The sequence below is a fragment of the Cibotium barometz genome, chromosome 38 (genome assembly GCF_041138505.1).
Source record: "Cibotium barometz isolate CiBa-2024 chromosome 38, ASM4113850v1, whole genome shotgun sequence".
Classification (NCBI taxonomy): Eukaryota; Viridiplantae; Streptophyta; class Polypodiopsida; order Cyatheales; family Cibotiaceae; genus Cibotium; species Cibotium barometz.
Window position 1 is genome coordinate 19,897,499 of NC_141083.1, and position 15,564 is coordinate 19,913,062.

Genomic DNA, 15,564 nt, shown 5'->3' on the forward strand with positions numbered 1-15,564 from the left:
ACATGCTTACATACCGGATCATGGATTTCTGAGTGAAATCCTCATCACTGAAAGCAATATCAAACTGGGCAATAAAAGCAAGTGCCTTTGATGCATCATATTCTCCATGATATGTGTCAAACTTCACAGATTTGTCTCCGGCTTTGAAGTCACGAGACTTTGATGCATGTGTGTGCATCTCAACATGTTTTCCCCCATGTTTGTCCATTGGGACAGCTCCTGTGACTGGCATCATTTTTGGACCAAAAGGTGATGCATAAGGCATAGATACATGTGCCCTGTAAGCATGAGGGATGGCTGGCCCCTCAACATGCATTGATACATTTTCAGCCATAACTTCTCCCTCACGAGCATACTCGAAGGCATGAGTGGCATGAGAGATACGCGGAATACCTGCACCAACAGAAAATTGCAGCCCATGTTGCATGTGTTGTGCATGTACATTTTCAGCCGGCAATGGCATTTGACATACATTTTGACCAGTGGCCAAATGGTGACATGTGCTACCTTTATTTCTTGGATCTCTTGTCGGCAACTCGCCAACTTATTCTTCAACAGCTGGATAAACTCCTCACTCCTCTCTATCCTATATGGTGCCACTATGCTCTTGTAGGGATCGATGTTGGTGGACCATGCTTTCTCCCAAGAAACCAAATTGCTCTCACATCTGCCGAAACTCCATGTTTTGTACCTGCTACAGATGTACTTGAAGAAAACAAACACACCTTTGTGGTTGTCACATGCACTCTGCACTCAGTGCATGGTGACAAGATGGCTCATCATCAGCAGTGCAACATCTGTACATTATTAGAACCCAGTAGGATGATATTTGTCGTATGCCGTGACCCCATTGTATATCCTCAGTCCAGGATTAAGTCAGGCACGAGCTACGTAGGTCATTCCTCAGCCTTAGCGGGTCAGTTTGTCAGGTCCCTTAACCCACTTGGAGAGAATCATTCATGCATGTAGAGTTCCTAGAAGCCTTAGGGTTTGCATCAGAAAGCACTCTGCATTTTGCATAACATGCATTCATATGCCTGTGCATCGCTTAGAACATCACAGATGATGGGGAGAAAACCAGAATTAGGGTTAGAGTTCATTCATGGGAGACATACACAGAGAAGCAAATGGGCACCAGCTCAGCAGGAGCCATCAACTGGTATCAGAGCTTTGGTCCCTCCCTCTTCTCCTTGATGGCTCCTGCTGAGCTGGTGCCCATTTGAATTAGGGTTAGAGTTCATTCATGGGAGACATACACAGAGAAGCAAGGGAGAGAGAGAGAGAGTTGTGGGGATAAGTCAACTCATGAGGCATAATATGAGTGTGTGACTCCCCTATCACACATGTATATTGCACTAGTACACATAGTGCACTTAGTACATTAAAAGTACTAAGTGTACTATGTACTATAACTTATGGGCTTGTACACACTATAAGGGTGGGCATAACGCCTTTACCCCAACAACCTCCCACTTAAAGGCAAAGTGCCCTTAAGTAAAGGAAAAAAAAATCAGCATGTACATGATAATATACAAGGCCATATCAAGGCTGAAAATGGCCTCATCCAATGCCCATCAAGTGTCTGCAATGAGCAAACCGCTCCGAAGGCAAACTCTTCGTCAACAGATCAGCCGGGTTGTCATCCGTATGAATCTTAACAAGCTGAATTTGCTTGTTCTCTATCACCTCTCTGATGAAGTGATACTTCACATCCACATGCTTCGTCTTTGCATGAAAGACAGGGTTCTTTGCCAACTGAATGGCACTCTGACTGTCACAATGCAACAATGGAATATCCCCTGTATAACCCAAATCAACCACTAACCGAGATAGCCATAATGCCTCCTTGCAAGCCTCTGTGGCTGCAATATACTCGGCCTCTGTAGTAGATAAGGCAGTGCACTTCTGCATCCTGGATATCCATGACACAGCACCTCCTGTGAATGTAAATACATAACCGGTAGTAGACTTCCGGTTATCTGGATGACCGGCATAATCCGAATCCGTGTAACCATGCACTAATGCATCCTGTTTGCCAAAGCAAATGCACAAATCTTGTGTGCCCTTCAGGTATCTCATGACACCTTTCACTGCTTCCCAATGCTTCTTGCCAGGGTTGGCCATGTATCTAGAAACCACTCCCACTGCAAATGCAATGTCCGGCCTAGTAGCAACCATGGCATACATGAGATTGCCACAAGCTGAAGCATACGGAATCTTGGCCATATCAGCCCTGTCTCTATCTGACTGTGGGCTGTCCATAGCACTGAGTTTCACATATGGAGGCAAAGGAGTACTAGCTTTCTTCCCCCCGTCCATATTGAACCTCTGCAAAACTTTGCCAATGTATTCCTTCTGAGACAAATACAACACATGCTGATTTCTGTCCCGAAGTATCCGCATACCCAAGATGTGATTTGCATCACCCAAATCCTTCATATCAAAGGTTTGATGCAGCCTCTGCTTTAAGGCATCCATCTCTTTACGAGATTTCCCGGCAATCAACATATCATCAACATACAAAATGAGAATCAAGAGACTGCCATCCAAAGCTTTCTTGGTGTACAAGCAGTGATCTATGTCACTTCTCCTGAATTTCTGAGATTTCATGAATGTATCAAATTTATGATACCATTCCCTTGGTGCCTGTTTGAGTCCATAAAGACTCTTTTTCAGCTTGCATACAAGCTTCTCCTTTCCACTCACTGCATAACCCTCTGGCTGCTGCATATATATCTCCTCATGGAGATCACCGTGAAGAAAAGCAGTCTTCACATCCATCTGAATCAAGTCCAGATCATCATGCGCAACCAAAGCCAACACAGCTCTAAGTGTGGTCATTTTGACCACTGGAGAGAAGATCTCATCAAAGTCCACACCATATTCCTGCTTGAAGCCCTTAGCCACTAACCTGGCTTTGTATCTTGGCTTTGCATCTGATGCAACTTTGAGCCTGTATACCCACTTGCATGGCAAAACCTTCTTGCCTGCAGGCAAAGGCACCAACTTCCAAGTTCCATTTTTATGCAGAGAATCCATCTCTGACTTCATGGCACGCTCCCAAAGAGCCTTGTCTGCCCTCTGTAAAGCCTCTTTATAACATGAGGGCTCCCCACAGTCAGTAAGCATCAAGTAGTCAACCCCTGGAACAAACCTGTCAGGGGCTCTGGAGGGTCTTGTGGACCTCCGTACCCAATGACCATCATTTGCAGGTTGCTGTCCAGCCTGCATATCACCCATTGGTGGTTCCTGTTCCATGCCATAAGGCTGAAAAATCATGCCCGGTATCTCCTCCAACTGTGGTATATCCATAGGGATATCTTCAGCCATCTCTTTGGACCATTTTCAGCACCATTTAAGGGCTGGTTTTCCTGCTGTAATGGCTGATTTACAGCCCTTTGTTGTTGTCCATGATGTCCATCATCATCAAAGATGACTCTGCCAGGCTCCTGTTGCCTTGCAGGCTCCTTATACATGCATGTTTCATCAAAAATGACATCATTGCTGCGTATGATCTTTCTATTCATGGGATCCCAAAGTCTATACCCCATTTCACCTCTGTCACCATATCCTAGGAATATGCATTTGTGAGACTTAGGATCAAGTTTGGTGCGCATTTCCCTGCATATGTGCACGTACGCAACGCAACCAAACACTCTCAAGTGCTTGTATGACGGAGGCTTCCCTGTCCATACTTCTTCTGGCACTTTCCCACCAAGCCTCGTGTTAGGTGACCTATTTATAAGGTGAACGGCTGTCATAACAGCTTCAGCCCAAAAACCATGAGGTAATGCAGCATGTGACAACATAGAACGGACCTTCTCCTGTATGGTCCTGTTCATCCTCTCTGCTGTCCCGTTTTGTGGAGGATCATAAGGAGTAGAGAGCTCCCTCTTGATGCCTTTAGCATCACAGAAGTCCTGAAACTGTTTGGACATATACTCTCCACCATTGTCGGAACGCAAAGCCTTCAGTGTTTTGCCAGTTTGATTCTCAACAAGAGCAACAAACTTCTGAAACACTGAGAATGTATCACTCTTCAAACGAAGAGGATAAACCCACACCTTGCGTGTGGCATCATCTATAAAAGACACAAAATATTTTGCCCCTCCCAAAGAAAGCTGAGGCATCTCACATACATCTGTATGCACAAGCTCTAACTGAGCATCTTTCTGTCCAAGAGCTTTCTTGTGGGGGCACTGTAGTTGCCTACCATATATACAATGCTCACAAAACTGAAAACTTGAAAACTTTAGAGAAGGCAAGTAACCCAAACGAGACAATTGCTCCATTCCTTTGACACTCATGTGTCCCAACCGGCTATGCCACATAGAGATTTCCGGCAGCTCGGTTGCATTTACATTAGCATGGTGACAAACACCTGCATGCATAAAGTAAAGAGTGTCCACCTTAGAGCCTCTGGCAACAACCAGTGAGCCCTTACTAATTTTCCACTTTCCACTACCAAATGTGGTAACATAATCAGGATCATCAAGCTGTCCAGTAGAAAGCAGGTTCTTCTTGATCTCAGGCACATGCCTGACATCATGGAGCATAAGCTGTGAGCCATCTGAAAATACAAGCCTCACATCACCTCTGCCAAGAATTTTGCATGCATGGTTATCACCCAAATAAACCACTCCTTCATTGCCAGCAGTGTACCTGACAAACAAGTCTCTGCAACCTGTGACATGAAAGGAGGCACCTGAATCAATGATCCATGAGTGCATACCATGACCACCTGTAAGAAGTGAATGGGCATCAAGTGAAGACGTAAAGAGGACCTCATCCTCACTGCCACCTGCATGTGACACATTGATTTCTTCGATCTTGACTCCACTTTTGCCCTTTGGCTTTATATCTTTGGCTTCATCCTTCTCTTTGTCTTTGCCTTTTCCCTTTTCCTTTTGATCATTTTTCCATTTGTAGCATTGCTTTTTAATGTGTCCCTTTTTGCCACAATAATGGCATTCCAAATCCTTTTTGGAGCGAGACTTGCTCCTTCCCCTTTCTTGGCTTTTACCCCTTTGCTGGGATCTCCCACGTGCATTCATTGCATTGGACTTTCCAACAGAGTTGTTTTTCCTGTTCATCTCTTCTTGAAGAAGAGCACCCTCAACATCTGCATATGACAGCATAGCATGCGAATTGCTAGTGGCTGTCCTGAATGTGTCCCAACTCTCTGGCAAAGTGCATAACAAAAAAGTGGCTTTGAACTCATCGTCCATTGCCAACTTTTGATTAATGACTTGGCTGACAATACCATTAAACTCATTGAGATGGGCTGTCATAGAAGCCCCTTCCTTCATCTGAAGGCCTATGAGTTTCTTCAACCAATACACTTTGCTTGAGGCACTTTGTTGGGCATACAAGTCCTGCAATCTCTGCCACATTCCCCAAGCTGTCTTCTCTTCACGAATGCTGAAAAGTAAAGAGTCTGACACAGACAACATGATAGTAGATCTTGCCAGCTCATCCATATCTTCCCACTCTTCAGCCGTAAGAGAAGCGGGCATCACACCCCTTTCTTTGATAGGCTTGTGCTGCTTTTTCTGGAGCAACACATTGTAGCACTGGGTTTGCCAAATATCATAATTATGCGAGCCTTCAAGCTTCTTGATGTGAAGCAATGAAGAGCTCTCACCTGTGGTTGCCATAGCAAAATGCAACCTGTCAATGCCTGACTCCCTTTAATGTGCAAACACTGCACCCAAGATGTGCAAACACTGCACCAAAAGCACACAAAGTGCTTACAAATGTTCTCCCAAGCTTTATCTCCCACTGCGGAAGCAAGAATGCAACTTTTCTCCGACTTTTTGTGATGAAAACACCAAAATCTGGTTGCTGCAGATTTTGGACAGCACCTCAAATGTGCTCTTTTGCCCTTCCAAAGTACTGTACAGCAGTACCAAGTGCTCACCAATGATGTACCAAACCTGTCCCGGCAAGTTCAGCAGCTGAATTTGAACCTTTTGATCACTCAAAACAGTGTACAGCCATGCCAAAACATGCACAAAGCTGTGCCAAATCTGTACCAGCAGATACAATAGCAATAAATGCTCTCCTGGCTGTCCAAATGAGTGAAAATCAGACTTTTACAGTCCTGTACACTGCATACAACAGTTTCGAACAGAAATTGGGCAAAAGCCCCTTGACTGAAAGCTGATTTTTTGAGGATTCAAGGCATAAATGTCTTGCCTGCTGCTTTGCCAAGCTCAACAAGCATACAAACTTGAAAAGCCCCTTGATTCAAGATCAATTTCTGATCATACATGGTACATTGACGCACATGAAGGCATCCAGAGTGTTCACGATGCTTCCCCCTGGCCACATATACATCCAATACATGAAAGCCCCTTGATTTACAGGCACATTGAGTGCTTGTAAGGCATCAACACATTATCCACATCATCAAACGCGATTGCCTGCATGCAAATCAACCAAATCGGCACAAAAGCCCCTTGATTTGCACTGCAATTTGCTGCAATTTTGCCCAAATGTGCGATTTTTCACATCATACAGCATGTATGAGTGCTTAATTGCACAATTACATCAAAAGCCCCAAATTTCGACATCCAATTTCCTGCAAATTGATCCTGATTGTGACCAATGTCACCCAATTTTGCCAATTTCGCTCAAAATTGAGCAATTTGGCACCTGTACCTGCTCAATTGCAAATAATGGACATAAAAATTCCCGAAATTGAAGGAAAATACCTCTAATTTGGGCTGAATTTGAGGGGAAATTCTGATTTTTCTGAGTTTCTTGACTTGCAGGCTGAGACAGAGGCAGTGGTGGCGGCGACTTCGGTGCTGGGCAGCTTCTGGAGCAGCGGTAAGCTGGAGTTATTTCCTCTGTGTTTTGTAGCTTGAATCAGCCATCGTCACCTTGAATGAAAAGAAAGCTCACAGAACTGCTCAGAAAACCCTAATTTTCCTCGCTCATGAAAGCGATGATGGGTTTCTTGTCGTGAAGCTTGCCACTGCCTTTTAGTTCGCATGCACGCACGTGGCAAATTGGTTCTGAAGAGTGCTTCACACGTACGTCTGGCTTTTACGCTCAGTCGGCTGCAACGCCTCAAGGTGGCGAACACACGCGAAGTTGCTTTCTTCCAGCCACGTAGGCGTGTCGCCTTCGCACAGGTACGCGGACCTTACGCGGACCAGTTCGCCTGAGTTCGCCTTCTACGCCAACGCTCAGCGCCACGTTTGCACGGTTAATAACTTGGCCAGTTGAGGACGCCGTTGCTGCCTTCGCCACTCTTTGCCTCCACGCTCACCGCACCAGCTCCTTTTTTTGCCTATGGCTCAACGCCCGTTGTTGGTGCGCTGGCTGCTGCTGCGTTGACTGACCTGCATGGGCCACCATTCGCCTTCTTCTCCACCTGCGCCTGGGAGAGCAGCACTGCTTAAGACAAGTGATTCAAATGGGCACCAGCACAGCAGAGAGATTCAAATGGGCACCAGCTCAGCAGGAGCCATCAAGGAGAAGAGGGAGGGACCAAAGCTCTGATACCAGTTGATGGGGAGAAAACCAGAATTAGGGTTAGAGTTCATTCATGGGAGACATACACAGAGAAGCAAGGGAGAGAGAGAGAGAGAGTTGTGGGGATAAGTCAACTCATGAGGCATAATATGAGTGTGTGACTCCCCTATCACACATGTATATTGCACTAGTACACATAGTGCACTTAGTACATTAAAAGTACTAAGTGTACTATGTACTATAACTTATGGGCTTGTACACACTATAAGGGTGGGCATAACGCCTTTACCCCAACAACAGAAGCCTTAGGAAATTAACTAGGATTTATCTGGTATTTTTTCAATATTTTATAGTATTTTATTAGCATTTAATGCCATTTTTATGACAAAGTTTAATAACTTTATGTCCAGTCAGCCAACTTTGACCAACTCTCAACCACTATAAAAAGGCAAGCCTTTGTGCTTAGTAGATCATTTAGATTCAGGCGCCTTCTTCCTCAGCCCTAGGAGCATACCCGCCTGCAGCCAGCAGTTCCCCCCTTCACCTCAGGCCTAAGTTTTGCCTCTTCAGCACCCCTGGGCATCAGCGTTAAGCCTACAGCAGTCTACAGCACCCCCTTCACCTCAGGCCTACGTTTTGCCTCTTCAGCACCCCTGGGCATCAGCGTTAAGCCTACAGCAGTCTACAGTAGATCAACACAGCTCTGCATGCAGTCCCGGGCCAGTTTCCAGCAAGATCTCCTGCATTTTCTGCATATACAGATCCCGGCCTGTGCACAGTACCCCTTCAGTCCTGCGTTTTCAGTTCTACCTCAGTTCGCAGCATTCCATTCATCATCCACATCTGCCCCAGCCATCTGGTGAAGGTAACATAGTATTCATAAGCATTTTCAGCATTCATTCATATCTTAGAATAGTCCACTACAGTCCCTTCTCAGCCTCAGGTGTGCAGCCCTTCCTCATACCCTTGGGAAGAGTGCATAGGCTCCAAATCAGTTCATTGTGGTGTTTCTACAGCCGTGTTCAGGTCAGCCAGGCTTCCGATCCTCGGAGATCTTGCGTTTGGCTTATCTACAGTCCACAATCATTCTCTCTAAAGAAATAAAGCAAATACTATTCCGGTAACGGGATAGGGGGCCCTTCAGCGGGTAATTTGGACCCAATCTGGTGTACATATCTCTCTCTCTCTCTCTCTCTCTCTCTCTACATCTCTTCAAAGTTTGAAGTCATTAAAGTGGATTGCTAAACTCACGAAACTCAGGATACAGAAGGCGGTGTGAGACTTGTGTGACAGGATCCTTGATTACGAACACTTCCGCTGCATGGTACAGTGGTATCAGATTCAGCTTGTCCACACACACCGCATCCTAGTGTGAGGGCATCCTTGGATGGTTAGATTGCGTTCTGGCACGACCATCGACTTCAGCATCATGCCTACAAAGGAGAGTACCCATCATGTCTACAGAGGAGAGTACCCATCAGCCGGAAGATGTCTCCCCCGAAGGAGACCTTGCTTTTCCTCCTACCGTAGACACCATAGCTCTACTCAGAGCTCAGAACCAGCTTCTCATGGAGCGTCTCCAACTCTTGGAGGCAATAGCAGCACGCCCCCCTCCTCCTCCGCCTCCAGCAGCGCCCAACTACATCTCCCTCTTCTTTCAGATGGAACAACAAAGAAGAGAGGATGAGGCTTGAAGGAGAGAAGAAAAAGATCGAGAAAGAGTAGAAAGACGGGCCTATGAGGAAGCCCAACGTAGGATCGACGAAGACCGGCGTTAGGCTGACCTCGCCACTCGGGAGCGCCAATGTGAGCTTGATCGAGAACGTATGTTAACTCGAGCACCAACAAGAAACGGAGGCCATACACCTGAGGTACCAGCATCTCTCCTCAGTTTCCCCAGCCATAGGTGCCACTAGCTAGCAGCCCGCAACATCAACCACTGTCATTCGAACTCAGCTGAAATTCAGTAAGTATGATGGTAAAAGTGATCATTCAGCAGTTAATTAATTTATTCATCAGTTTAATGCTCATTTTCCACTAGCTAGGATCATAGATCCTCAGGATAGAGTCCACGTAGCGGCTCCCCACCTTACAGGTAAGGCAATCACTTGGTGGCAGCATTGGTCTAGTATTCATACAGACCAGACCATAGTTGAGTTCTATGGACTCAAATAGAACGGGTCACCCGTGCTTTAGTTTTCTGGCAAGGTTATTACTTTAGCACAGCAATTAGGGTTATCTGAGCAGGCCGAGATGGATCAATTCATTCGTGGATTAGATTCTAACGTCCGGTTCATAGTTCGTAACTTTAAACCCAGTACATATGACCGGGCTTTGACTCTTGCTCAGAATGAAGAAATGAAGATGAACAGAGGTAAGCCCAAGCAGTCATCACAGTCTAGTACCAAACCCCAACCAGGGAAGAGTAATTCGTCTTCTAAAGACACTAAGATAAACAACAGTCCTAGCTCTAGTTCAAGGGGTAAGGAACCCAAGCCTAAGAAGACCCCTAAGGAAAAGGCTAAAGCAAGCATCACTGGAGGCTATCTTCCTCCAGAGGAGCAAAGACAGTATCAGTCAGAAAACCGATGTTTTTTCTGTCATACCGTTGGGCATGGTAAGAAGGATTGTCCAAAAAGGCAAGCGGAGCAAACCTTCAAAGAGCCTTCTGCCACAGTTGCCGTAGTATCCCCCGCTCCTCTAGACCCGCCTGCTACCACAAACGTAGTTCAGATCTTACCTTCTATGCATCCCCTGCTATCCGTGGTACTTGATGCTAAGCAGGAGGGTGAGGCAACAACCACATAGAAAAGCGTGATCCGAGCAATAGTGTCTCAAATAGATTTTGAGCCACTTGTTCACCCTCTAGGTTTGGCCATCCGTTTGTGGATGATAGGCCATACTTGGAGTGAGTGTAGTCCCCAAGGAATCAAAGACACTCTTCCAAAAATGGTTCATGAACTTGATATCCCTATCACTCACCACTTGCATAGGCATTCCATGCAACCTAAACACATGATCCATAAATTGTTGAGCCAACATAGAAGTTGTATATTGCACCTTTGTGGGTATGAAATGAGCCGCGTTTGTTAATCTATCCACTACCACATAGATGCTATTCCACCCTTGCTTAGTAGTGGGTATCCCGGTAATGTCTACCAAGGGCCACCAGTTCATAATCTTTTTTGACATGGGCAGTTCTGAGGACGCCATCTCTTCCCACTTGGCTACCAATATGAGTTGTACCTTAGTGCCCTATCATGTGGAGAGGTAGACGGGTTTACACCTGGTCTCCGCACCCACATATCTCAACGGGCACAACAGTTTTCTTTTCAAGTTCAAAAGGCCTCATTCCAGCAAGATTTCATTCTCTCTCCTCTTTTGGGGTGTGACATGATCTTAGAAATCCAGTGGTTTGGTCAGTATGAACCTATTCCCAATCGGGGGCAGGACACCTTTATTATCTCTAAAGGTTTGCCTGAGCCTGTCATGATTCGGAGGGATAGGAGCATTCTTGGCATTCCTATGATTTCTCATCTCCAGGCTAAACAAGCTATCCGCAAGGGAGCGGAAGGAGCATTGATTTATGCTCAGACAGCTTCTATCTCATTGATAACCGCTGTCTCATCTTCTTCTTCAGTCCCTTAGTTGGCAGATCTCCTTTCTCATTCAGACATTTTTCTTAAGGATGATCTCCCACCCAGTTTCCCACCCTCTTGTCCTGTGGATCATCATATCGATTTGGTCCCTAGGGCAGAACCTCCTAGCAAGTTTCCCTCTTGTCTTTCCAAGACTTTCAAGGGCAAGCTAGAAAAGCAGTCAGTGCTCAAACTTTTGAAACTTGTTCCTGATAGACACATTTTCATAGTCACCACAAATCACCAAGCACTTAAGTGGCTCCCGAAGATGCGTGATCAGCATGCTAGACAAGGTCAGCTCTTCCACCAATTTGGAGGAATGATCAAGTACATCCCTGGTTTGCATAACCCAGTAGCAAATGTTCTTAGTAGAAAGACTAGCATCCAGATCATTTAGGAGTCTACCATTCTCAACATCTTTGGAAAAGACTTAACTAGCATAGAAGATCAGTATGTCGATTTCGCAGAGTTTGGTACTCAACCCAGTTTGGCCCTCAATTTTGAGCCTGGCCATTATTCAGTTCATAGACAGTCAAGTAAGTTTAAACGAGATATCCACTTCAAGAAAGGGGATAGGGTCTATGTGCGCATCATGACACAAAGATTGAAACAAGTGGGTAAACGTTGTCCCAAGCTTTCATTCCGTAGTTTTGGACCTTTCCCAATAGTTACAAAGTTAAGTGATGTCTCCATGAAGTTAAAATTGCCTAACAGTTGGACGATGCATGATGTTTTCCATGTTTCTTGGCTAAAACCATATGTTGGACCAGAAGTGTTTGATGTTTCAGACCCACGGGCCACAACAGCCAGACGTGGTAGACGAAGCCGAAGTCCCTCCATCGCGCAAGGATGAAACCTTCACCTAGTCCTTGACCACTGTAACATGCAACGGAAGTGTTCGTAATCAAGGATCCTGTCACACAAGTCTCACACCGCCTTCTGTATCCTAAGTTTCGTGAGTTTAGCAATCCACTTTAATGACTTCAAACGATGAAGAAGGATCTGCTCGGGCTCGATGTGGGTGGGTGTAGCAAACTATACCCAGATGTATAAATCGCTATCCTATCTGCCCCCTCTATCCATGAACTGGCCAGCTTGTAGCACCCCCTTGGAGGTGCCCTTCTTCCGCGTGTTGTTGCTGAATATGGCTGCCTAGTGTGTGTTTTTAGCTTGGATAGGCTGCGTTTTTGCTGAATCTGACCACCTTTATACCCTCCCAGATCTTGTTGGTATACATCATCTCCAAATGGTCTACTGCATCATTTTCATGCTTTTACTGGCCATTTATGAGGCCCTGCATATGCATATTTATTTAGGCATTTTCCCATTTTTAATGCCTTTTATAACATTTTTATGCTATTATACAGCTGGCCAACCAGCTCTCATGAGGAGTATATAAGGGTGGCTTCCCTTTCCCCTCATTTCATCTCATTTCTCTGCATGCTCGAGGTCTTTAGCAGCCGCTTCTGCTTCTTATCATTGTACAGCACCTACGGGCTTCCCTCATGCCCAGTTTTCAGTGATAAACATTAGTTTCCATCATTTACAGGTCTTGTACCTGGGCCTGCACCTGTATTTGCTTCACTTTCTTTCAGATCTAGCATGTGAATGCCACCGCTGGACTCCTCTGATGCGGCTTCTTCCACTCCTGTCTGGTTGTGTTTGAAGCACCATTAGGCCGTCTTGCTTGCCTGCTTTGTTCGCCCTCTACTTGGTGCATTTGGCCCTCTTTCTTTGACATGTCTTGGATTGGGGCTCACAATGGGGTCACGGCATACGGCAAACATTCCTAAAAAAGGGTATTAATACTGAATGATGTTACATAAAATGCTGAGCCAGTGTGTCACGTAGCACCCTAGTGCAGGGTGCATGTGACAATGTTGGTGAGTTGGCTACCAACTCTACCAATCCTAATAATAATGTCCAACTACCCTAGTTGCCTTTTATAGGCTTGGGGATAACCAAATGGACTGGTTGACTTTTGGTCGGTTAGGTCCTGGACAAAATCCACATGATATGCTACAGCTGACAGGTCCTCTGCTAATCAAGCGCTGGCCGACAGCAACCCCTTGTCCACTATCAGTCATTTCTTTGCCAAAGTAGCAACACATGCTCAAAAATCTGGGTCTGATCTGTCTTTATCTTGTTGCCTCTTCAAGATTAGCGTGGGATTAGCCCTGCACATGTCTTGTACGTGACATCCCCCTCTACTAAACTTGATGACGGGATTCCAATCTGTGTTCTTGGATGACTGTCATCATCCCATTCTGTATTCCCGGAGTCACCTTGTCATCCTTCCCTCTGTGGCAACCTTTTCACTGAACACCCTGCCCGGTCTCCAAATCCACTCTAACTCTGATGAAGATCTATGCATATGTTCCATCCAGTTCCCTTTCCATTCCTGCCCTGTTCCTGAACATTGTCTCTGGTATTCCCGGAGTCACCTTGTCATCCTTCCCTCTCTGGCAACCTTTTCACTAAACACCCTGCCCGGTCTCCAAATCCACTCTAACTCTGATGAAGATCTATGCATATGTTCCATCCAGTTCCCTTTCCATTCCTGCCCTGTTCCTGAACATTGTCTCTGGTCTTCTTTCCTGAGTATTGAGTTTGGCACTCTCACTTCACCCCTTGGAGGATCATCCTCCCCTGGAAGAACCATACGTTACAAGTGGAAGGTCTGGGAGTCTTCTTTCAGCCCTAAACACATCCTGGAACATGCTGACGCAGAACGCAAGTAGATGCTAGAGAAGAGAGAGAGAGAGCTGAGAATTCAGTATATTCATAATGTACAAAAAGGTACAAGTCTTGGCAGCCCTAGGCATGCCTAAAAAGGTAATAAAATACCTAATTTAACCCTAGGTCTAAGATCCAGTCCTGGCTGGACTGAATACTTCAAATCGAGGGGGCGACGTGTTTTCGAGAGCCCAACCACATGTGAAATGTCTAGGCTGGTGACAGCTAGATAGAAAGCAACTTGGGAAAGGGATTAAAAAAATAGCTGAAAGGTTAGAGGAGAGGCCAATTATAGACTGGTAGAGCTGGCAGAGATGAACGGGCAGCTGTTGTTAGGTATTGTTTTAATCACATAATTGAGTATTTAAGCCTTTTCTCATTATCCCTTGAGTTGATATGGAGTGCATCTAATGCTTTGTGTTTGGTTTTTCTATATGCAGCTCGAAGCCTTCGAGTGGGCCTTGCTGCGAGCGCGGCCCTGGCTGTAGTATCAGCAATTGTAGATGCGAGTGGGCAAACAACTCGGACCCCTACTGACCGTGAATTTTTGCCTTATCCAACCAGCAGCTCAACCGCAGATTAATTGTAGTCAATCTTGGATGTTTCAATTCTCTGGCAACCGTGATGCCTTTTAAGAAAAAATGATGCTAAGCTTATGCCACTCTGCTGTTTTTTTAATTGGCTAAGCTGAAATAATAGGACAGCAATGCAGTTGAAAGTGGGATTTCTTGGTTTATGTCCTCCACACGTTTCTGGCTTAGTGGGTCTAGTTTGAAGACATGACTTCTTAATAAGGGACACCTTTGGTACCTTGAGGGGCCTAGACGAGAAATTGCTTCTACCTTTCTCCTATGCCCATGCAATGAGAAGACATTCAATACGAAGAGCGTGTAAAACTTGGTGTATTTGCTACTGTCCATTACCACAATTTACCAGGGTACAGTGTAAACTGTGGGTGAAAGTCCACATCATTTTTTGTGTTATGTTTTATCCTCATTTTTCCTCCAAAGTTATGACAATTGCCAATCATTGCCTGGTGTAAATGTAAAGTGCTCACCTAGTATCAGTGTTGAATACTTTTGGTATAGTTTTGGAAATATACACCAATAATATACAGCAAGCTAAAAGACGACCTGGACAAGATATTTCAAATCTTTGAAGGGTCCTATATAGTTTTGCCTGTAGCATATCCTTATCTCATTGCTCTTTTCTCTTTTGTCTTGAAAATCTCTTGTGACATGCGTATCCCACAGCCCTTCTTTTATCAAGACATCCAAAGGTTTCTACAATGGACATGCATGCACATCCCAGATGTGGGTATTGCCCTACCTTGTTTGCTTAAGTTCTTGAAATGCCTAAAAGGCTTCATACTCGCAGAAGTTGATGTAAAGCTGGAAGAAAATTTAGGTTTCCTTGCTAGCCAATGAACAACTCCTCTCTCTTTCTTCATGTAGGAACACAAAAAAGGATAATAGACTGGATGGGCCTTTTTAGGCTGTATTGATGAACATTTTAGTTTCAGAATCATTAATAGTAGGGTGTAAGAAAATAGTCATATACTTGAGCAACTAGTGTTTCGAGGGAATAAATTATACGAGTGTTAAAAGATTTCTTTTTTGTTAGGGGTAAAATGAATTATGTAGGGTTTAACTCTCAAAAGTCTCATGCTCTACACGCAAGGCTTTTACTATGGTTCCACAATATT

The 15,564-nt window shown here is 45.1% G+C and overlaps 1 protein-coding gene across 1 annotated transcript in view; it reads left to right on the forward strand.

The window, feature by feature from the left end:
• The window catches only part of LOC147616433 (outer envelope pore protein 16-3, chloroplastic/mitochondrial-like), a 53,629-nt gene extending 38,727 nt beyond the window's left edge, over positions 1 to 14,902 (forward strand). The window contains exon 3 of the mRNA XM_086777512.1: positions 14,300 to 14,902. Within this exon, the coding sequence (XP_086633638.1) occupies positions 14,300 to 14,442 (143 nt within the window). The 3' untranslated portion in view covers positions 14,443 to 14,902. The remainder of the gene's footprint in view (positions 1 to 14,299) is intronic.
• The last annotated feature ends 662 nt before the right edge of the window (positions 14,903 to 15,564 follow it).